This window comes from Myodes glareolus, chromosome 24, assembly GCF_982192425.1.
Source record: "Myodes glareolus chromosome 24, mMyoGla1.1, whole genome shotgun sequence".
Lineage (NCBI taxonomy): Eukaryota > Metazoa > Chordata > Mammalia > Rodentia > Cricetidae > Myodes > Myodes glareolus.
Window position 1 is genome coordinate 3,625,808 of NC_142049.1, and position 22,350 is coordinate 3,648,157.

Below are 22,350 nucleotides of genomic sequence, written 5' to 3' on the forward strand. Positions count from 1 at the left end.
AACCCAACCTCCGGGCTCTTGGGACATGTCCTCTATACATAAACACCATGTTCTTGTTCTGGGTTTCCACCTCCACTCTGGTCCCGAGTTGCTGAAAATATTTATACACTGTTTCCCAGCACACTCCACGCTCCTCACAGTGAGCTCTCTGTGCCCCACAGCCTCTTCTACAGCCTTGGCAGAGGGGACAGCCCACCTTTCTATGCCCACAAGTGCTCCCACGCGCCCCTCTGTTCCTGCAGACCTCATTATGGGGTGACTACTCGCGAAAGGGCCCGTTCCCCCCACTCGATTGTAGGTTCTTTGAGGGCAAGGCTTGTTTTCTGCACAGTTAAATCTCCAGCACCTCCTCAAGCAGATACTCAGCCAATGAATCAAAATGAAAACAAGGTACTGATGCATTCACAGCCTTGCAAGACGCTCTGGTGCGGGCTTTCATGGCCTTGTGGGATGCTCTCTGGTGCAGGCTTTCATGGCCTTGTGAGAAGCTCTCTGGTGCAGGCTTTTACAGGACTCTTTGGTGAGCCTGAGAGGAAAAACCCTACACCTCTCATATAAAACCACATGGCTCATGCCTATAGCTCAGCTCTGGCTGCCCCGAGGCCTTTGCTCTTCCTCTGGACCCCGTCTTCCCAGACCCAGATCTGCTGCAACCTTAATGCTGACAGCATTCACTAGCCACCACCAATGCCAGTCCCGGCAGACCTCCTCATTCTGAAGCTAGGGTGGACCCAAGAGGTGTTACGATGCAAAAGGCCGTATCTTGGTCAGTAGCATCATGAAGGCAATGAGAGAAGGCACTGACAGCCCTCACTGCTGATGAGCTGGCATCTCTTCTAGGCAAGAGAAGCAACTTTTTAAGTAACTGACAGAACCAACGTAGCAAGCTAAAGTTGCTCTGTCCCAGATGTCTTACAACCCTGAGCATCCAGGAAACATAACTTAACCAAAGGGATGTAAACCAGATGGTCGAGGGGGAAACCCTGCATTCTTACTGCCTTCCTTTTCTCCTTTTCCTCTGTCTCCTTTTTTCTTTCCCCTAATGGGCAGGAAAGTGAGTCTTGGCTCTAGCTTGTGGCATTCCCAAGACTTGGAGTAGGTTGCTTACCATTTTTGTAGTGTGTGTATGTGTGTGTGTGTGTGTGTATGTGTATGTATGTGTGTGTGTGTGTATGTGTGTGTGTGTAGCAGCTACCTTATGACCATAAGAAGCAGCAAATATGTAAACAAAAGCTCGGAGCAAGCCTGGCAGAGCACAGGGGAGATGGCTTCGTCCTCAACGTCACCTCTGTACCACTGGTCACACCTGGACTAAGAGTGGCAGAAGGACATCAAGTCCCCTGCAGTGGCACCTGAGGATGGCTCTTGCTCCTCACATGCTAGGTGCATGTCTAAGTCTTTCCCACTTAGGCAGGCCCTTCTATTGCTGGGAACCCATGGTGTCCTTTGGTTATTTTTTTTTAGTCTTTGAGATTCCCAGTAGGGCATTCAGAATGCTCAGATGTCTGAGGTAAGCTACTCAGAGCAGCAGCAGCAGAAAGAAGCAGGGCAGTGGAGCCCTGACCTTCCGGGAATTGCTCCTGTTCCAGGTCTCAGAAGAAAGCCCTCTGGTTCTTGTCATTTTATCCTTTGATGCAAACCCCTATCTCAGTGCCCGGTCCTTGCAGAGGGGACGTTGTGCTCGGGGAAGCATTCCAGGCTTCTCCTGCTCCAGTCACGGAGCTGCCTAGCCTCACAGCCGGCTCCTAGGGTTCAAGCTGCCTGTACCTCTCCCGCCATGCTCAGGTCTCGGAATAGGTTGCCTACCACTGACTGACTTTCTACTTTTCCCCATTGATGAATATCTTTTACATCAAATTTTCACATGTAGTGTGCATGCATTGTACCACAATTAGCACATGGAGGTCAGAGGACAGCTCGTAGGAATCAGTTCTCTCCTTACAGTGTGTGGGTCCCAGGCATCCAGCTTAGGTCACCAGGCTTGGCAGCAAGTGCTTTACTCAAGCATGAGCGATCCCACTAGCCTCTTATTTTCTTTAAATATGACTATGTCATCCATGCATTAAGGAACAGGTTAGAAGGTCCTCTGGCCCAAGAGCTCTGGGAGCCACTCAGCAGGGCACACGCTCCCCCATTCCTGCCTCCAGGGATGGCCTCCCTTGCTCTTTCCTTTGGCTTAGGAGTGGTTCCTATACCAATGCCATCTCCATCAAGACAGAGCATTAGCTGCTTTCTCCAGGTGCTCAGCATGGAAAAGGCAAGGTCAGACAACAGATGGAAAGCCGGGGGAAGGAAGATGGAAGGAAAGAAAGGAGCTGGACCACTTCCAGGGCCTGGATGGAAGAGAGACTGACTTCTGGCAGCTGCCTGAACATATAAACAGGCGGACCCTTCTGCCAGCTAGCGCCCAGAAGACCAGAGCGTGTCCCTTGCAAAGTCCCCCATGCCTGGCTCTCTCTCACAGTGGTTCTCATTTCTCTTCCTGGATTTCTAAATCCACCGTAGGCCACCTCTATTATTTTGCAGCTTAGCTTGCCTTGCTGCCGTGTCAGGTAGAGCCGTCCTTTTATGCGTCGGCAGCAACCCGAATGAAAAGACAAGTTGCTAGTTTGAGACCCAAAATACCTCAATGCCAACTTGTCAGGCCTCGGGGTGGCAAGCTATCCAGGGCAAGGTATTCTCATTTTTAAATCTTAGCTACCGCAAGATTTTTCACCACGGTCTTTTTAATGACTCCTCAAGAAAACTTCCTGAACTGAAGTGAGCTGCTTACTTATAATTGGAGGCAAGTTAACAAGGGGAAGTTGTGATCCAGAGAACACAGATGGAAATATTGAATCGTATCCATGACAAATAGTGAGACTCTATCGCATGGCGGGGACCTGAGAGGATTAGAATTCAAGCTTTCATTCTTGCTTCGCCTTTAATTTTGGGCAAGTCGTCTAAACACTCTGAACCTCAGCCCCTTCGCCTGTTAAGTTAAATTAGAGTTAAGGTATCTTTCTTAAAGTTAGGGAGATATATCAGTGAGTAAAATGTCTACCTTGCAAGAATCAAGGCCTGAGTTCAACTCCCAGAACCTGCATCAGAAGGCTTGGGTGTAGCGGTACACATAACCCCAGAGCTGGGGCTTGACGACCAATTAAACAAATCCAAAGTGAGTTCCAGGACAGGAAGAGACACACGCTCTCTCTAAAAAGCAAAAATAGCTAACAGCACCTGAGGGACAACATCCAATATTATCCTTTGGTGTGTATACTCCTTCATGCGTGTATGCACGCACACACACACACACACACACACACACACACATACACACACACCTCTTTCCCAAGGCTGTTATAAATTACACAAGAGCAGAGCATGGTCTTTGACCCATACTGGACATTCTTTAAATATCTGACAAATATACTAACCAATGAATATGCGGAAAACAAATTAAATATGAAAACACACGAGGGGCCGATCCAGGTGAGGGGGTGATGTGTTTATCACAAGGAAACCCTAAGTGCTGCAGCGAGGCTGATGTGAAATCCCACCTAGCTTTTCTGGCAGCAACCCCAGACCCTAGCTTTCTCATTTACAGTGGGGAGGGTCTCTCCTCAGGAAGTTACTGTAAGTCTTAAAGAATGGTAAAAATCCTTCGCGAACTTCGAGAGCTGAGTTAGACTTTCGCTGGTGGGATCTGCCTACCCAGTGGAATTTTGCGAGATGACCACCCCAGGGGAGTCAGGGGTAGAAAAGGTCCCCCCTGATTCCACATCTCCCCATGCCAGGGGAAGACAATTGCTTCTGAAAACAGAATGCCATATTTTAGTCTGAAACCAGCTTGGTTTCAGTGGGGAGTGTGTGAGTGTGTGTGTGTGTGTGTGTGTGTGTGTGTGTGTGTGTGCGCGTGCGTGCGTGCGTGCACACATGCACATTCGTGGCATAGATCCAGTTCAGTGAGAACTCTGTCAACATCAGGTCTCTGTATGGAAATATTTGTAGAGCCAGTCTGGAAAGTGCTTTTAGATATTTTTTTTCAAGGCAAAAGATAAACTCATTTAATTTAGAGTCATCAGCTGGATTGCATTAAATGGAGGGAAAAGCAAAATCATACACAATGCAGGCATTTGTTAAACACAATTATTTCTCCCATTACTTAATTACAAGCAGACATAAAAATACACCAAATTCTGACATCCCAGGTCTTCTTGAATTCCTGATCTGTGTTTCAGCATGTAACGAAAGGAGGGTCATATTCCAATTTGTGTGTTAAGCAAACCCGAGAGTTATAATTGTATATTGGGACCATAATGACTTTGCTAAAGCAAGACCTAAACTTTTAATTAACCTGCCAAGACAAATTACAGCTCACGGTTCACAGGTAACGATCACAGACAGCTGAGACGCAATGCCGGGGACTCTCGGGAAGGAGGGATTAATAGCGGCGTCAGAATTTGTCTGTTTTTGTATTAAAGGATTAAAAAAACTGTGTTCATTAAACAATCATTGTAGCTTGAAGGGAGGAAGACAGGTCAGAAAGACAGTGAGAAAAAAACGGAAGGAGGCGGGGGAGGGGGCAGAGCACCCTAGCTCCTTCCCTCTACCCCACAGGCTCCGGGCACGCTTTACTAAGCCCTACAACAGGAACTGCAAACTGCCTGAAACACTCTTTTTTTTTTTCTGACAGAAAAGGGGTGACCTACCATTGACAATTGCAGAAGCGACAGGGAGTCACAAGAGAAAGGAGGACTAGCAATCTGTTTTTGCGGGGTGTTTGAGAGCTTTGCTGATAGGAAGCGCTTGGGGGCTCCCTTCTGCCCACGGGGTCAGAATTTCTAAACAAAGGACCAGGAATCTGAACCTTTGCCTGTTGACTCCTTGGTCCATTTGAGAAGGATCGTGACCAAACGCTTTGCTGCCCAAGACATGCACAACAACCGGGCTCACTAGGTACTGCTGCCCAGTCAGCTGGGGCAGCTTCTGCGTCTTGTCCAGACCCCTGGGCATCTAGACCCCTGGGAAGGTTAATGCATTGATTTATAGGAGCACGATTGGCTACTGGCTTTGATATACATGAAGGGGTTAAGAAACGGTTTTCATCATCTAGGCGCGTGAGAGGAACCAGGTAAAAAGCAAGACCATGTCCTAATTCTAACTGAGCAGGTTAGCAAGCTTTGACAAGCCAAGGGTTGGAGAAGGGGCAATCCCACTATTTCCTTGATGGTTTAAGATACATATTCTAAATAAAATGGCTTTCTTTAGGGATTTAAATGAACAACCTTTCATATTTATACTCAATTATTAAAACAGAGATCTGACTGTAAATGTTCCTAGTCCTGTGTAAGCCCAATACCATGTGTCTCCGTGTCAGCCGTGCCTAGGAGACTCAGGGTGATGGACCAGAAAGCTCAGACACCATGGGACATGAGAATTATGTCCCTAAGTCAAAGCCACCATATCAAGAAAGAAAACATGTAGTGACTGCTGTCTAGCAGAAGCCGGGAAGGGACAGTTTAGATGTTGATGTGGCCAGGGTCCAGCCTCGAACGGCAGGGACTGGGAGCTTCCATGTTGCCTTCCATGTGACCGACAGTTACTAGGACACAACTTAGGATTCCAGAACCTTTAGAAACCAAGATGGGAGAGATCTGTACAATGTTAAAAGTCAAGTTCATGGCAGAGCTTCTGGACTAAGCCTGCTTCCCAACGCATCACACGAGAAAAGGCGCAAGAGGGAAATCAACATAATGGCAACTGCCAAGACCAGGGCTGCTGAGGGTCCTGGGCAGAGAAACGACCACGCTCCTGCTTATTCCCTCCCAACCAGGGGGCATTGCCCACGGAGACTCCATGCGCATTGTGGAGACAGAATATACCTCCAGTCAGGGACAACACAGAGGGACTTCTCCTTCATCAACACAATCTTTGCTATCACGGCAAAATGTTAAGGCCGAATGTGTAGCAGCGGCTTATTGACTGTGATCCATGTAACAGAAAGGCTTGCTCTGCCTCAGTACTGAGGGCAAAACTGAGGGAACGGGTTGAAAGCGACTCTTGCTGATTAGGAGGGAGAAGGGGGGTCTTTGAAGAATGTTGGAAACCTAGCAACAAGCTGCGATATTTTCCTTGTCAGAGAGATGCCCAGCCAACAACCAAGACCTTTCAGGGACACCCTAACGCATTCACTAGACAAGGGTTCCTTCCAGGGCTTCCAGTCTGTGTTCTGTCTGAGTCTGCCTTCAAGGGTGTTTATATTTAGACTGCATCCTAAGGCTTCCAACAGAAGTCCAGAAAAACTCTGACTTGGAAAACTCAGACTGTTTGCATACTGTGGCCACCTAAGGAGGATACAAAATCCATGAGATGGAACATACTGGCAAAGACGAGAACGTCTTTTTAACAGGGATCTGGCTACCTACATGCCTGTAGACTATGGAAGTGGCCAAGGCCTTTACCACCGTGAGGTACAGGGACGACGTTTCAAGGTCACCCTGTGCCAGAGAACAGGCCATCTCTGTTCTTGGTGAAACCCCAAGAACAACGGCAGACCACTGGTCCAGCTCCCTGCTCTGCTCTCAGGGAGCGCTATCCCAGCTCTTTCCTTCTGCTCTCATCTCTCAGCATTTGTTGACTTCAGAAGTAAAAGACCCCAAACAAACCAGACCTGAGGGCAAATCAGCGAGCTGAACGAGGTGAGGCTTAGGTGGGAGGCGGACGGCAGCTGTGTCCTCTGTGCCTGGCCACCCAGAATTCCTATCTCAACTCCAGTTCTGCCTCCTAGTTCTTGAGAGGTGCTCCGCACATCACCCTCATCCAGCAAGTCCACTTGGGAAGACTTTGTACCACGCTCAGAGCGGCGGCTATAGTTCTGGGCAAGACATACACAGTTCCGATACCCTGCCAGCACTAACTCCTGAATCCACAACCTTCCTCTTGTGCAAAGACGCCACGGCGGGTATGTCTGCTTACCAATGGTGGTGGTGAGAAAGGAAACCACTTCAGACTCCTTCCCATCGTTATAAAAGGCCAGGTGCCAGATTCCCGAATCCAGGTACTGGATGAAACCGGTCTCATGGCTGGATGGGGGGACAGCACCCCGTGACTGGCGCTGGGGACCCTCCAGGCTCCTTGCCTCCTGGGTTAGGAGTCTTCGTCCATCCAGCAGCTCCACAAAGTCAAACTAAAGAACAAAGAGAGTAATGTTAGCAACAGACTGACACCCCAACCGCCAGGCTCATGGGGGAAGTTTCCCAGGGAGTCTAGAAGGGGAGAACGGGTCAGAAAGGGGAGCCGGGAAAGCAAATCAACCAAGTCCTCTCCAGATCTAGAGGCTTCATGGAAATATTCTAAGTCTTTTGTGAATGTGGCATCACTAATGATTATTCATTGTCTTCTTTTGTTGTCATTTTGGGACATGCAAGTCTTGACAGACAGACAGACAGACAGACAGACAGACACACACACACACACACACGTTAAGATGGCTATGTTTTCTTCAGTGGCAGGTTCCTCAATAGAAACCCAGACACTTGGCAATCATTGGAGGTTCCTGCAAGTGTGGATGGTAATCTTAGGGGCTTGGAGGGGGACTGTAACACTTAATTGGGTTGGGTTAATCATGAGGTAGGTTGGTTTAGCTCAGACTTCCATCGGTTATTATGTGCTGTGTGAAACTCAAGGTCTGATTGATCCAGGACTGCTGGTCCATTACGCAGTATGACCATCCGGCAGGGGGAGGGAGGGTTAAGCCAGGCCGCCTCACTAGGGAGCATCCCCAAGCAACTCCCTAGCTAGGTTTAGTAGAGGGAAGGTATTTGTCTCATGTAAAGCTGAAGCTGTGAAGTTCAGGACTGCATAGTGGTTCTGTGGTCACCATGGCTCAGGCTCTATTGCTCTGTGATCTGATCATGGACTACAGTGCTAAATCAGACGCCGGCGCTAAAGCAACTGCCTGCGGCCCTGCGATGCACGATGGGTGGTTATGGTTTTGATTATTTCAACGCCAAAGCTAGTGTGTGTTGTGCGCGCGTGTGGAGGTTCTCCCTGATTCATGACTCCTCCTCTTCTTATTTCTTCCCTTTCCTCCCTTCTTCCTCTCTTGGGATGCCAGAGACTGGATGCAGAGTCCAGCATGTTAAGTGCCTGCTCTATCCCTGAAATGTACCCCTGGTCACTTGACCGCTATCTTTGTTTCTGGTACATGTGTGCAAACGAAGGTGCAGTCCTGAATAAGAGAGGGATGCTAGAGGCAGGGAAGGTACTGTCTGTTTGGAGTCAGGTCCCACGCTAAGGGCTCTATGAATTCTGCAGGGTGGTACTCCCCACTTTGGAGAGGAGGAAATCCTCAAGGAGGGGATGAACCATGAGTCCACACTTGCATCGCCAATGGAGAGAGGACTCACACTCAGAGTGTGGCTTCTTCTCTAGGTCACACTGCCTGGGTCCTGTAACTTAGGAGACAGGGCGAGAACAGAAAGGCAGCTGAGAGGTGGCCTAGAATTCTCTGGAAAAGCTCCTGAGAGTTAATTTCACTCTTCTAGAAGGCAAGTGGGGCAAACGGATGAGTGGCCTGTAAGATAACGTGATGTTCCCTTCAGGCGTTAGGACCTGGCTGGGTTTCTGCCCTGGTTAGGATCTGAGCTGGCGCTCCCATGAGGTCAGTCGGTGTGTGGGGTCCACTTACCTGAGTATGGGAAGGAGGGAGTCCTTTTCTGCCGTAAATGCCCACCAGAGCTGCTTTCCCCAAGGACACATTGAACTTCAGATGAACGGGGTGGTCGATGAACACTTGGGATCTCCAGAACGTTCCCGGCGGAATCTTCTGGGAAGCCCGTCTCCCCACATCGATTTCTCCCGAGTCTATGAAGCTGTCCTCTGGAAAGAAACTACTTGGCTTTCCTACCAAGACACGGGGAAGGGAAGACAAAAGCCCTCTGGTTAGCCACACGGGACTTGGAACCAGCATCCCAACATCCAGGATTCTGCTCAGGCTCTTGCCCGGACAGAGGTCTGCGTCTGGCTCCCTGAGCCCTCCCCCTCCTCCACAGGAGTAAGATAGTCTAGAATATTTTCTCCCAGTGATGCTCAAATTGTTCTGCTAAAAACATTCTTTCAAAGCAGTATGGGTCCCTCCCAAAGGACCATCTGTTTACTGCGGAATGCCACAGCTTGTTAAGATATATTTTGATCCTAAAAATAATCACTGGTAGTCACACGAGAATAACTTTGTGATTGTGTGTATGTGTGTGCATGTGCATGTGTGTGTGTGTGTGTGTGTGTGTGTGAGTGTGAGTGCATGTGTGAGATTGTGTATGTAAAGGCTGGATGGTAAGGCAGAAAGGACAGAGGGAATGAGCTGTTGTCATTCAGTTTCCAACCCTACAGCGGGAGGCATGATGGGAGTAGAGGGAGGTATTTTATGTTTATGTGGAAATTGGAAGCCAAAGCCTAAGGCTACATATGTGAGTTGGGGGTTGGGTTTGGAACAGGGCTATGAACTGACAAAGATGGAGAAGAAGGTTCTTAAGAAGGCAGGAGACGTCCGAAAGTGCTTTTGTATTTTGGTGTGTGTGTGGAATCACTGTGTGTGTGTGTGTGTGTGTGTGTGTGTGTGTGTGTGTGCGTGTGTGCGTGTGTGTTAAAACGGTTAAAGAATTTATCAAGAATGAAATCTATAGCATACTTAGAGAAATTCAAGCCAGCCCTCAGCCCTGTACCACAAGGGGCAGAAGACACTCACCAATGAGATTCTCTGCTCATTTCTATGGCTAAGCAGCAATGACTGCTTTCTAGGGCCAACAAATCCTGGAAAGGAATGCTACCTACCCAGCTTCCTCTTCACAGTAATTAAACACCCTAGATGTGAGTGAGCTAAGCCCTAACTTCCTGCCTTCTTAGGAGTGGGGATGGAGAGGGCAGGAACATTGGGAAGACCACCCTTAGGGCCCTGAAAAACCAAAATCAAGCCAACAGGCTCCATTGTGTTTGTCAATAGTAACCCCCCCCACCCCACCTCCGGGTATGTTGACCCTAAGGCTTTCATGTGGTTAGGGATGTTCAAAGACCTTGGGAGAAAACAAGAATTATTTGTAAAGAAAACACGTCTGTGGAGCGTATTATGAAAAGTACTCGGAGGGAAGAAATTATCATGTCTCCCCACCCCCAGCTTTGTAAGACTCCTTATAAAGCACATTTGATGCTGAAATGGAGCTTGGAAGGGCATTGTTGCGGCCATAAAATATTTTACTGTTTTAAATAATAAAATTCAATTTAAATGTTAAACTTCTCCATATGTTATCATTCCCTTATAAACTCCCAGGCAGAAACATCAGGTTTTTAACTTCAAACCATTAAATGTTATTTTAATTAAAAATGTGCCAACAAAAAGAAAGTTAAGATGCACACTCTCAATGAAAGTACCATGGCTATTCTACCTTTAACATAGAAAAGAGTTCACGTTTAATTCCAGTGGAAGGAGTGTGCCTTGGACTTTTGACTTGAAAGCGAAGACGCACAAATCTCGACATTGTGAGTCATGAAATTTCAAAGGCAGGAGCCTGATTCACAAAGCATTAGGATGGGAGAGAATTATTCACATTCTTCTCCATCTGATCTGCGGGTTCCCAGGACTGTAACCCTTTTATGGTGCAGGTAGAGAGCCCTAGGCTCTCAGCTTTAAGTTCTCCCAAGAGGCAGAGCTAAGGGGGCGAATGAAACAAAAGCAGGGTGCATTCGGAACCTTTCCCTCCTAGGAGAGGCTGAGAGAGAAGCAGGAGACTGGTAAGTTGAGGGCCAGTTTCCTCGGAGAGGATGGAGGCGTTGGGGCCGAGGGACCTGGGGGGCTGCCTGCACTCTGCCTCATGTTCTCGTGTCTCAGAATAAATGATGAAAAACTGTTCCTTCGCTTTAGTCATCCGGGTTCCTTTTCTTCCTGGCAAAGAGGAGAGCATAGCATAGGAGATGGCCTTACGTATGGGTCAAGATGGGTCCAGAGACACCCTCCGAACCTCAGGCTGGATCCTTAGGCAGGGCTATGCGCTTCTTTCCCAAAACTGACAGAAGGGGATTTTTTCTTTAGTTACGCTTTCTAGAGGTGCAAGGATGTGGGCCAGGTGGGAGGGAGATGCTGTCTCCACACTGGACCAACAGGTGGTGCGGACTGCTGGCTGGGAGGAGAGAGTGTACAGCTTTCACCACCTTTAGCTCATGGGAAAGATGCCGAAGACTGCCAGAGCTAGGCTGGGGCTGGAAGAGCAACGAACAAACAAACAACCCTTCCTTCTCGCCTTACGAAAAGCCATCCTGCCTTCATCTGTGCAGATCCTAAGATTTCTTGTCTTTAATTCTGAGCACAAAGCATGGAGACGCGAACGTAAAACGTCCCCTGCAAAGCAGTGGCGTTAAGAGCAGGGCAAGAGGCTAGCGGCTGGGTGAGGGGAAACGCTGTGTATGAAATCCGCCTCTTCGTGTGGATTCTGGAGGGCAGCACATATTAGGAGGAGAAACAGTAGTGAGGGCACAGGTTGATGAGTTCTGACTGTGTCAAGCGCCTTCATTTACATTAGTTCTGTTGATTCTCCTGGCGCTAAGAACATCTCTTCGCCGAGGCTCCGAACGCTTAAGAAGCCAGCTGCAGATGAAGTCACTTGACAAGCCTCTTTACCTCTTCGGATGTGGCTCCTCTGAGGAGTCAATAAATGAGTGGTGAATTAAATATCTGGAGGGACACTCACGGTGGTGCTGGGGTGCACTGACCCTCTCAAAGAGCAGTCACTCCTGGGGTTCCCGGGGTGAATGTCAAGTCTTCACCAGCTAGGCCCTAGGTCCACTTAAGAGCTCTGTGGTATGCCAGGGTTTGAGAGTTGATCATTTTGACTAATTAGGAAGCTGGAAACAGGCCTCGGAGTAGCCAGGGTCTGGGGACAGTCTCGAGAAGCATGCTGTGCCACGACTAGGTGTCTCTAGGCCTTACCACGTGGCGTGAGCAGCTTAGCTTAGTCCTTACCCCTCCCAAGAAATCTGTGTCACAGCACAGATTCCATTGATAACTGGCTTTTTCTTTGTAAATTTAAAGAGATTCGGGCTTCCTAGAGCAATGCTGTGCAAATATGCAATCATGTCACAAAAGAAATCTCTCTGAGATCTGCTGGAATGGTCGGATAGCTCCACCAAACGTGGCCGGCTTCAGAGAGCTGGAGTTCCCCTGCTTCCCAATCAGGCTCTGCTTTCCTGACCAGAGACCCCATCTGTTCAGGCTCTGAGGCTCCAATCAACTAACAATCGCCCCATCTATTTTTTTTTTTAATTCTTCTCAATGCAATAGATTGCACAAAGAATCCCTTAGTTTCCTTAGCAACTGTTTGAAATTTCTTTGGGTATCAGAATAAGCTGTTCCATTTTGGAGGGCCCAGCTGAGCCTGTGTGCAGCAATTTGCATGGTTCAAACCAATGAGCAATTTTTATTCCATTGCAAAGAGAAGGCATCCGTAGCCCACAGAGTCAACTGTCAGGAATGCTTGTTTATTCAGTGACTCCCCCTCCCCCATTAATGCAGACACAAGGTCTCGCAGTCTCGCTTCAGGAAGCTGCTATGTTTGGCTTCTGTCCCATGATGACCCTGAAATGGTTACAACCACTTTGAAAATACAACATAAATTATCCTTTGATGTTATTCTCCCAGACATGACAAACACAGTACTGGGATTATCGTGTATTTAATTTATATAATTAAAAAGATGTACTTCAAAAATATTTTTTAAATCCTCCAAACCTTAGGAGGACCCGTGAGGGGAAACGCTAATTGGTACATGTCTCTAGGATCTCCGTGTCTGAAGTCGAATGGCCCCAGACTAGGTGGACAAGATGAGGGACACCAGCTGAACTGACGACCACTCTGGATGAGTGGCTCCCCCTTGCTGGTCTCTGAGAAGAGCCATCAGCACCCTTGTTCTACAGGCAAGAGAACTAAGGCCAAACAGATGAGGTAAATAGTATAAGCTCACGGAATAAATAAAAGGTTGGGTTGAGCACCACAGCTTGGGCTAGGTGGCTCCAGGGCACACTCAGCTCCTTTCATTCACCTGATACTGCTCCTTCCGCCAGCACGGGGCACAGACGCTAATCTTAACTCTGTAATGGATTCTTTTCCCTGATACCATCAGAAAGGACCAGAAATGTGCCCTCCCGGTACGATTGACATTTTCACGATTGAGATAAAGTCTAAGGAAGCAGAGGTTTATCATCACCACGATTAAAAACAGAGGCCGAGTAGACTTTGGTTTGACTAGGGTGGGGTGGGGAAGAACCATGTGGTCTCCCATAGACTATGGGAAGCGTTCCCTCTGCTTCTCAGGCACACGCGTCTTTTTCTCACGGTAATTGCTCTTGCTGCTGACTGTTTTCCAGTACTGCCCTGCGTCTGAGGGGTTTATAAACAGGATTTCCATTTGCATCAGTAATGACAGATAATCCCTTTAAGCAAAAATCCTCCAATTAAAATAAGCCAATAAGGCAGTGCAATTTTAGGTTGCCTCTTATCTACACCTCCTGCTTTTCCGGAAAAACTAAAAGAACCCAAACAGCACACAGACTAATTTCATTAGGGTTGGAGATTTCAGATAGATTTAATTCCCGCTGAAGGAATGTCTGTCGGGGATCACGATGGGAAAAAACTGCACTGTATTACAGGAGACCCTTTGCCAACTCCATGACAGGTAGAGACACTTTAAGTGTGTTTCCACAGGCTTAATCTAAAGACAATTGTCCCTTTAGGGGGTCTTCGCCGGTGGCACTGGACAGTATAAACTAGTATGAGCATCGCAAGCCACCGGCAGGACCATAGACAGTGCCCTGGTGGGTCCAAAGATCCTTGAAGAACACCACTTAGTCCCGTGATGAGTCTTTGAGGAATCTCACCTGTAGGGCTTGCAAGTTACACTGCACGCTTTAAGGCACCTACGGCCCAGGGTTTTTTGAAGAGGGGGGTGAAGCCTAGAATGCCTGGCTCAGGGGACATGCTTAAGCGTGCATCATAGTGTCTTCTTACGTCACACGGACTACTCTAGTGGCCCCATGCTTGCTAACTCCTTCCCCACTCTGCCTCTGGGCAAAGCGGCAGACGTTATTCAGTGGTTTGGGTACTAAACTCTTTAAAAAGAAAATGCTTAGCCTTTCTTCTCTAAAGAGTGGGTAAGCATTTGGATTTGATTCTTTCAGAAGTCTCCTCTCCTGACATAGCTCCGTAGGTCAGCAGCTGACTTTGAACTTCAGGATCATCATTGCAGAGGTCGTGAAGAGGTACTTCGAGCAAGTGCCAAGTTACCGGTTTAACCAAATGGATGTCTGGAGGCCAAATCTTTGAAAGGACACAGAGACCCACAAAAGGGATGACCCCAGGATTAAGTGAGGCAAGAGAACACCTGGTGTGAGCTGTAAAGGTAAGAGACAGGGCAGCTATGCCGACTGGGGAAGAGCACAGCAGCATTGCAGAGCGCAGCAGAGGCAAGAGAAGGGAAGGCCGCTGGACCTGGAGGACAATCGGGCTGGCCTGTGAGCCTACACATCTTTGCAGTCTTAGTAAGCCTGAGCCACTCCTGGCTGACAGTGAAGGAAGTTAAGTTGTATCAAGGAACTGTTATCAAGACCCTTGAGAAATTTAAAATATGGATCTGTGACTTCCTCTCAAGAATGACAAACCCAAAGTGTCACCACCATTTCTGTTATGGCTAGAAATATCTTTGTCTCAATGTAGAACAGAATTTCACAGCCATATCATCTTTGAGGTCCTGTAACCGGGGTGGGGGGGGGCGGTCAGGTGGGGAAACTCATGGAGGGAGTGAGAGATTTTGGGTCTCAGACCTGAGTTTATACACTCAATGCTGACACTCTGTGGGTCAAGTCACTTCATGGGATCATCTGCATTTATACCTAGAATGGACATAGCTAATTATACCCACTTCACAGGGTTTCTGTGAGGTTTAAGTGTACAATGAAATGACCTTAGAAGTTTTGATACAAACACAGCAAACAGTAATTACTGTTCTATTACAGATAAGGAAGCTGGCCAGATGGACTAGTAACTTATTCCAGGTCACTGGAGGGGGCTGATGACCTGAAAAGTCTTCATTGAGACACATGGCTCTGCCATGTCCCACACATGACCCTTGGTCCCACAGGGCGACCCAGAAGTGCTCCCCCTTGACCCCACACAAAGATGGATAGCTGGCGATGTGAATGCCCCTAATGCATCCTGGGAAGCATGGAATGGGATACAGCAGAGCATCTTGGGTCCTTGTGAACCCCGCTCCGAGCTCACACCGACAGGGAACTGGGATGGAGACACGGGTAGACCGCAGCCAGCATGGAGTGCAGAAGATGGAGGAAGCATGAGCCGTGAGTTAGGCGCACAGTGTGCATGATGGAGGCTTTCTCCAGTCACAGGCAGACACAGAGGACTCACGACACGGACAACGCAGCGACCCTACCTTCCGTGGCTCCTTTGCCTTTCCTGTCAGGGTTCTCTAAGCCAGTGCCCCCCGAGGGATACAGGGAGACGTCCGTTGGCACAGGCCAACTGCTGGCTGTGTCCTCCGTGATCTCATACATCTGCCCCTCCATCGGCTGCAGGTGCCAGTTTAGGCCAAACAGGTGCATGGCTGTGGTAAGCAATGAAAAGAGTCATCTTTCTCTGCTGGAGGCGGAAACGGAGCTCCCAAGCCACAAGGAGAGGGGGTCTGGGCTGGGGGGGACACAGACCCTAGGCTCAGCTCAACATCGGCCCCTGGAGGGAGATCACTTAGAGTGCCAGCCCCTGCAGGGGGACTTGGGACACAGTGATGATCCGGGTTTAGGGCTTGCCCTCAAGGGGCTCACAGTTTGGTGATGTTGGGGATGGATGAGGGGAGTCAGTTTCCGGAGGCCTTGACCTTTTTCTTCAAAAGAGAAATGACAGTCTAGAGCAGAGAACCGTAACTTGTACCACAAAGAGTTGTTTCCTTAATAGAAAAATAACACCCACAGATCAGCAAAGTGTAACACTGTGGTAGAGAAACGGGCACAGGAGATGGACAGACAGGTGAAGGAACGGGACATGCCTTCGGCTCTTAATAGTGTGCAAAGGCTCCCGACATTACCCACTGGTTAAACTCTGAAATAGTATTTCTCACATATGCTTTGGCTAAGGTACAAAGGGCTGAAAAGACTATTTTGGCAGAGGGTGGGGAGCAAGCACCCACATGCTTTGATCACGGTATGTGATACAAGTCACAAAACTTAAAATACATTCACTCGTTACCCTGGGATTTCAAGGCCCCAATTGTAGAAAATTCTCCTCTGGATATACTCACACATTTAATAAATTATATACGTACAAGGTTACTCATTACAGAATAATTTTAACAGCAAAATTTCATAAACTGGTCCATTGATTAAAGGCTGGGTAGGGTTTATCCACACAACACAATAGCACAGATCGTAAATAGACTGAGGAAGTTTTTATGTGTTTTTTTTTTTGTTGTTGTTGGTTTGTTTGTTTTTGAAGAAAAACCATAGCCTACAGAAGAATGTGTTGACACACTGCTTTTGGCTTTAAACTGTACAGAGTATCCGGAAGAACATGAAAGACAGTCCTAACACCAGGTGCTCCCTGGGAGGAAAGAGGATGCTGCAGGGCATGATGGGAGGGCGATGCTCCACACATCTTCATTTTGTACCACAGGCATGTTTTCCTGCTTTAAGCAATATTTTTCCCCAAGTAAGAGGCTACCAGATAGCCTGGTGCACCCATCTAGAAGGGGCCGTGAGACAAGCGAAAGCAAACACTGAACCACGCCATGCTTGGGAAGGCTGGGAAGACTATTCCCCCAAAGATTTCTAATCTAGTGTGTGACAGCCGTGCCAACTTCACTTTGGGAATCAAGATGTTGCTGTTGGCATGGGCATGGTGGGGCACACCTGTGACCCCAGCAGTGGGGAGGCAGAGGTGGCAGACTGTGACAAAGATGGGAAGCCAGTCGGCTCCATCTGGTAAGTGCCTTTCACACACACACACACACACACACACACACACACACACACACACACACACACACAAAAGCAAGGGCCACAAAGGCGACTCCACTGGTGAAAACACTTATTATGCAAGTCTGATGACCTGAGTTTGATCCCAAAAGCTGGCATTTGGAGTTTGCATAGTGGCAAAGACAGCAGAAGGAATTGTTTCTTCCAACAGAAGTGGGAGGAGAGACCAACCCCCTAAAAATTGTCCTCTGAAATCTGCTTGAATGCTGTGGCACGCATGTGTCCATATTTACAGTATGCATGTGCGTACATGCATATACACATACACATACACACACGCGTGCAGACATGTGCACACACGCACACACAACTGAAACTAAAAATCATCCCGCAGAAGGAAACAAGACTGAACCTTGCCAGCGGTGTCCACTCAGCACTTCCAGGAGCTCACTCTGGCTTTCACGTCTGTAGCCGGCCTTTCCCTTCCCAGGTCCTGCACCATGTTACAGGTCGTGCCCCTTCATCTAGTGGATAAAGCTATTTTTAAAGGTTCGTGGTGGCAGACTCAGGAGAGTTAGTATCGATTCAGACAGCTAACGTCCACAGTAGCACAGTGAAGACAGATGGATTAGGAAGTCCACTCAGAAGGTCAGGGCCCAGAGGAGGGGGTGACTGAGAAGGAGGACCACAGGAACGCAGAGAGGAAACACACAGGCGGGAGGGTCCATGGACTTACACTAATTACCCACTGTGTGTGTCTGGTAACTTGTATACACTATGTCTAATTCTCATGGCAACCCCACTAGACCCAGCTTAGAGAACATGAACAGATATTAGGTCTTAATACAAATTAATTTTTTTAAAAACAAAACAAAACAAAACAGAAAGTTAGTTGAAACTACAGTATTTGTAAGATACTAATTGAGGAGTTTTACTGTGTACCAGAGACTGTGTTAAAACTAGTCAATGCATACGTTAGATTTCACGACAACCATAAAAAAGGCTAATCTTCGTAGCCAGACGCTACAGATGACCAAGTGAGGGAAGAAAGCGACGGGCATGTGCAAGGTTGAAAGGACAAGAAGAAGTAGAGTCTGGTCTAGAACCCACATCTGCACAGACCTGAAAACCCACACTGTGAGTCTCTGCTATGGAGTCCAGGCTCCACCCACTTAGCCTTGTATCAGTTCTATTTCACAAGGAGGCAAACGAAGACACCCCTTCCTGGACATCAGACAGTCTCCTGGGATGAGACACAGGACTCTTCCACGGGATGCTGAAAAACAGTTCTACAACAGCCTTTAAGCCACAAAATACTGTAGAGAATCTGGCTCACGCAGCACATTCTTGTGGCTCCAGGTCCATAGTCAAATCATATAGCGGACAGGCACAGGCATGATCTAGCCAGGAGGTTGCATTTTGGTGACGGCAGGGAGAATGACCCGTTGCTTTGGTTTCTGTGATATGGTACCAGAGTAAGGAAACCAGTTCTGAACCCTAACAGTTGCTTCCTAGCCGCAGTAGTATTATCTGAGAAATGGGGAAATACGTTCTGTTGTGGTTTTAGTACTGTGTCAGAGGGGCACGGTATCAGAGGAGTGTACCATGCCAGTGGGCGCTATACAAAGTAGTATGCCGTGTTGGAGGGATACCATGTCAGAGGGGCACTGTGTCAGAAGTGTACACTGTGTCAGCGGGGTACTGTATTGCTGGTGTACCACGTCAGAGGGGTTTCACGTCTGTGGTATCGCATATAAGGGAGATACCACGTCAGAGGGGTATGCCAATGGAGTACTATGTCATAAGGGTTCAGTGATGAGCGCACCACATCATCAGCGGGATGCCACGTGGCAAGGCACTTTGCCAAGTGTACACAATCACTGTGCTTCCCTGGGCGTCAGATTTGTGCCGTTGGTGGTAACAGTACCGGCGACAACAGCGGCTCCTGCTGACTGAGCGCCTTTTTGGCTAGGAGTCCTGTGCCAGGTGCTCCCCCTGCTTTCCGGGCTGAGTGATGGCAGTGATAAGGAGACAGCTAGCGTGCCTGCGAGGGAGGAGACTGCCACCCTAGGCTGCACTAGCTCACGCGTCTACTGGCCTTCCTACCGCTTTAATCTATATATTGGCGACTCCAAAGGTAATGGAGAACTCCCCTGAACTGCGCACAGCTCAGATGAACACCATTAAGTGAGCAGGGCTTCTTCCCCTGTTTGAGTCAATTATCTTATCGGAGAGCGCCAAGCGCTGTCTTGTTAAAAGGTCATGAGAATTAACTAATTCCAGAGCGAGTAGGATGCTCCCGGCTCTGCGAAGAGAAACATTTTTATTGTCAGGGCTTTCTCTTAATTTTGGGAAGATACAAACGCAAGCCTTTCCTTTAGGAAAAAAAAAAATGAGGCAGGGTTCGGGTGGCTGGGAGGGCAGGGTTTTAGAGACGAACCTGATTCCCAAGTCCAGGGTCCCCAGGGAAGCTAAGAGGGTAAGGCAGGGCCCATGGGAAGGGAGCCCTGTGCTGACATTGTCTCCTCTCTATTCTGCCTCCCTGGTAGTAGCAGACGCCCACACAGCCGCGAGGGTGACAGACAGTTCCTGTGCCCTGGGGAAGAGGCCCCTGGGAAAGCAAAGCTCCATCCGAAACCGCATGTGACTGATTCCCCAGAGGCTGGGCCACCCTGAAATGACAGAGTGGACATGGAGGACAGTGGTAGGGAAAGGATCCATGCCGTAAAGATGGGCCTGCCACTTAACTACTGGCCCCACCAGGCAGAAGGTACCCACTGGTATAAGAGTAGAAACTCGGCTCCAGGGGGTCACCAACCACTTTGATTGGGATTCAGGTCCCGGAGACAGGAGGGAATTCATGCTGCGCACTATAAACCTCATAAGAAGCCCAGGGCTAGGAGGACAGAGCCCTTAGTTGGGAAGTACCTCTTTTATTCTGCTAAATGGACATGATGTGCCCGTCAGATTGCCTTCTGAATAATTACGTCTGTCTCCCCAGATTAGCGCAGGGACACTTGCTTAAACAGTACAGAGTAGTAACCACAGAGACTCATAACTGGCCAGAGTGCTGAGAATAAGTGTTGAAAATGCTCAGCCATACATGAGACATCTTTATCGCCCTCTCCAAGGGTCAGAAGACAAAAGCACAAGAGCAGAGGGATGGGGTGGAATACTGTAGAACGCTACCTTCTGGTCACATGACCTTTTTACTCTTCAACTCACAGCTGCAAGGATTACCTGCACAAGATCGAGCCTATCAACATCCAGTCATGCAATGGGGGGGGGGGGCTTCTGAGGCTCCACCCACCCAGGAAGATCTATAGGCCATTAATGGCTACTGGTGGAGAGAGACATTTTCTGTTGTTGTGTAGTCACTGGTGGGGCATTCATGCTTCTGGAAGTCACCTCTTACCATACATAGGCAAACCTAATGAAACTGTTTGGGTCACAAATTTAAAAAAAAAAAAAGGACATGAAAGTCAAAGGGGAAACTGGGAGGAGAAGGAAGGTGAACAACAGGGATCAATGATGGGCTAAAATGATCAATGCATTGTATACATGTGTGGAGTGTCATCACAAAGCCCATTATCAGGCATGGTTAGTATGTGATAGTAAAAACCATCGGAATCATTGGGAGGTAAGAATTACAGACAAGGAACTTGAGGAGGCAGAGGTTAGCGAGCAATAGAGAGCATCTTGACGCCCAAATGAAGTGGACTTTTAGTAACCTATCATCGGGGTCAATAGAAGTCATACTAGAAGCCCTCAGTTCCGTCACTGTCTTGGATGATGGACAAGGAAAAGAAAGAGGAAGAGAAAGAGTCTGGCCTGCTCAGCTTGCTCTAACGGATGCATGCGCGCATGCGTGCATGCAAGTTCAGTCAGGAATTCGGTCCTCAGAGTCCAGAAGCTGTAGCTACCACCCAATTCCTGACAGTCACTCATGTGACAACAGTATCACTGGAAAAGCGTGCTCCATGGTCAACAACTTATGATGTCACTCAGCCTCACGCTTATGTAAAAGGTGGGTAAACATTAATGAAGAATGTATAAAACGGTATTGAAATGGAAGCTGATCTAAAGTGACCTTTGAGTTACTGGAAAGGGTTATGGTGAGCTACCCACCAAGACCAGGCAGTAGAGCTGTCCTAAGGGGGAGGCACATTTCCCCTTCTTCCTTTCTACACTTTACTTTGGGTTGAAGATACAGGCCACATAGAGTTACCCTCAAAATAAAGGGGGGAACGAGAGTTGGAGACTAGGGGCTGACGGGACCACTAAATGTTGGGGTCTCTGCCCTATAGGAACCCTCCTTTGAAGATATGTCAAGCAGTGAATGCAGTTGGCCAACTGTTCTGAAAGTAGCAACCATGAATTAAAAGTAATAATAGAAGAAGCCAAGAGACATAAAAGATTCTCCCCAGCCTGCTAAAGAATGGGCCAAACCATTCAGACATTATTATTATATCATATGACATTATTATATCATAATTATTATATCCTTCATTCTCTGAAGGATGAAGAGTCGTCACCCACCAAAGTACATGGCAGGATTATGTCAATTACCCCCTGATCTGTCTATTTAAAGCTAAGGTGCAAATCCCCGCTCAAGGATACCGAGAGTGACCGAGATAAGAAACTTGGTTTTCCCATTAGACAACTTGTAATCCAATGAAAAGGTGACAAGAGGCTGGGAGAGTTGAGAGAGAGGCTGTGGAGAGGTAGCAGGGTCCAGGGATCACCCACATTGAAATGTTAATGATCTCTAAAAGCCAAGAGCCAGGGTGGGAAAGTTCAATTGCTCCAGCTCCGTCCATCTGATCCTGGGACTGGCATTTTCCTGTCGCCTTTCCCTGCCCAGCGAGGCATGAGTGATGGCTCAGAAAGTGCAAGCTTCGTCCTGACATTTGAGGGGGGAAAAAAGGCTCCATTGATGTTCAGATACACGGAAGGCGCCCTGGCATCCACCCCCCAGAAGAGGCAAATTAACCAAGTCACTAAGCCAGCAGAGGACCAGGCGGAGGAAGGGGGTGTGCAACTCTGTGCAGGAACCTGCTTCATTTGTTTCTGGAGCAGGATTTGTCCAGGGAATAACTAGAGACAGTTATAGCTGCAGGTAACTGTCGGTGCAGGTAGCATTTAAAAATTATATTTTATTTATTTATTTTTATCTGTGTGAGTATTTTGCTTGCATGTGTCTGGCCATCACTTGCATGCATGGTGCCCTCAGAGGCCAGGAAAGGGCATCGGAAGCCCTGGAACTGGAGTCACGCATGCTTGCGAGCTGCCATGTGGGCGCTGGGAATCCAACCCTGTCATCCAGATGAGCGGCCACTGCTCTTA

General features: G+C 48.2%; 1 protein-coding gene across 1 annotated transcript in view; it reads right to left on the minus strand.

Moving 5' to 3' along the window:
* Tenm4 (teneurin transmembrane protein 4) overlaps positions 1 to 22,350 on the minus strand; it is a 699,176-nt gene that overhangs the window by 162,112 nt on the left and 514,714 nt on the right. The window contains 3 exon segments of the mRNA XM_087901469.1: positions 6,958 to 7,168; positions 8,672 to 8,886; positions 15,471 to 15,641. Of these exon segments, the coding sequence (XP_087757595.1) occupies positions 6,958 to 7,168; positions 8,672 to 8,886; positions 15,471 to 15,641 (597 nt within the window).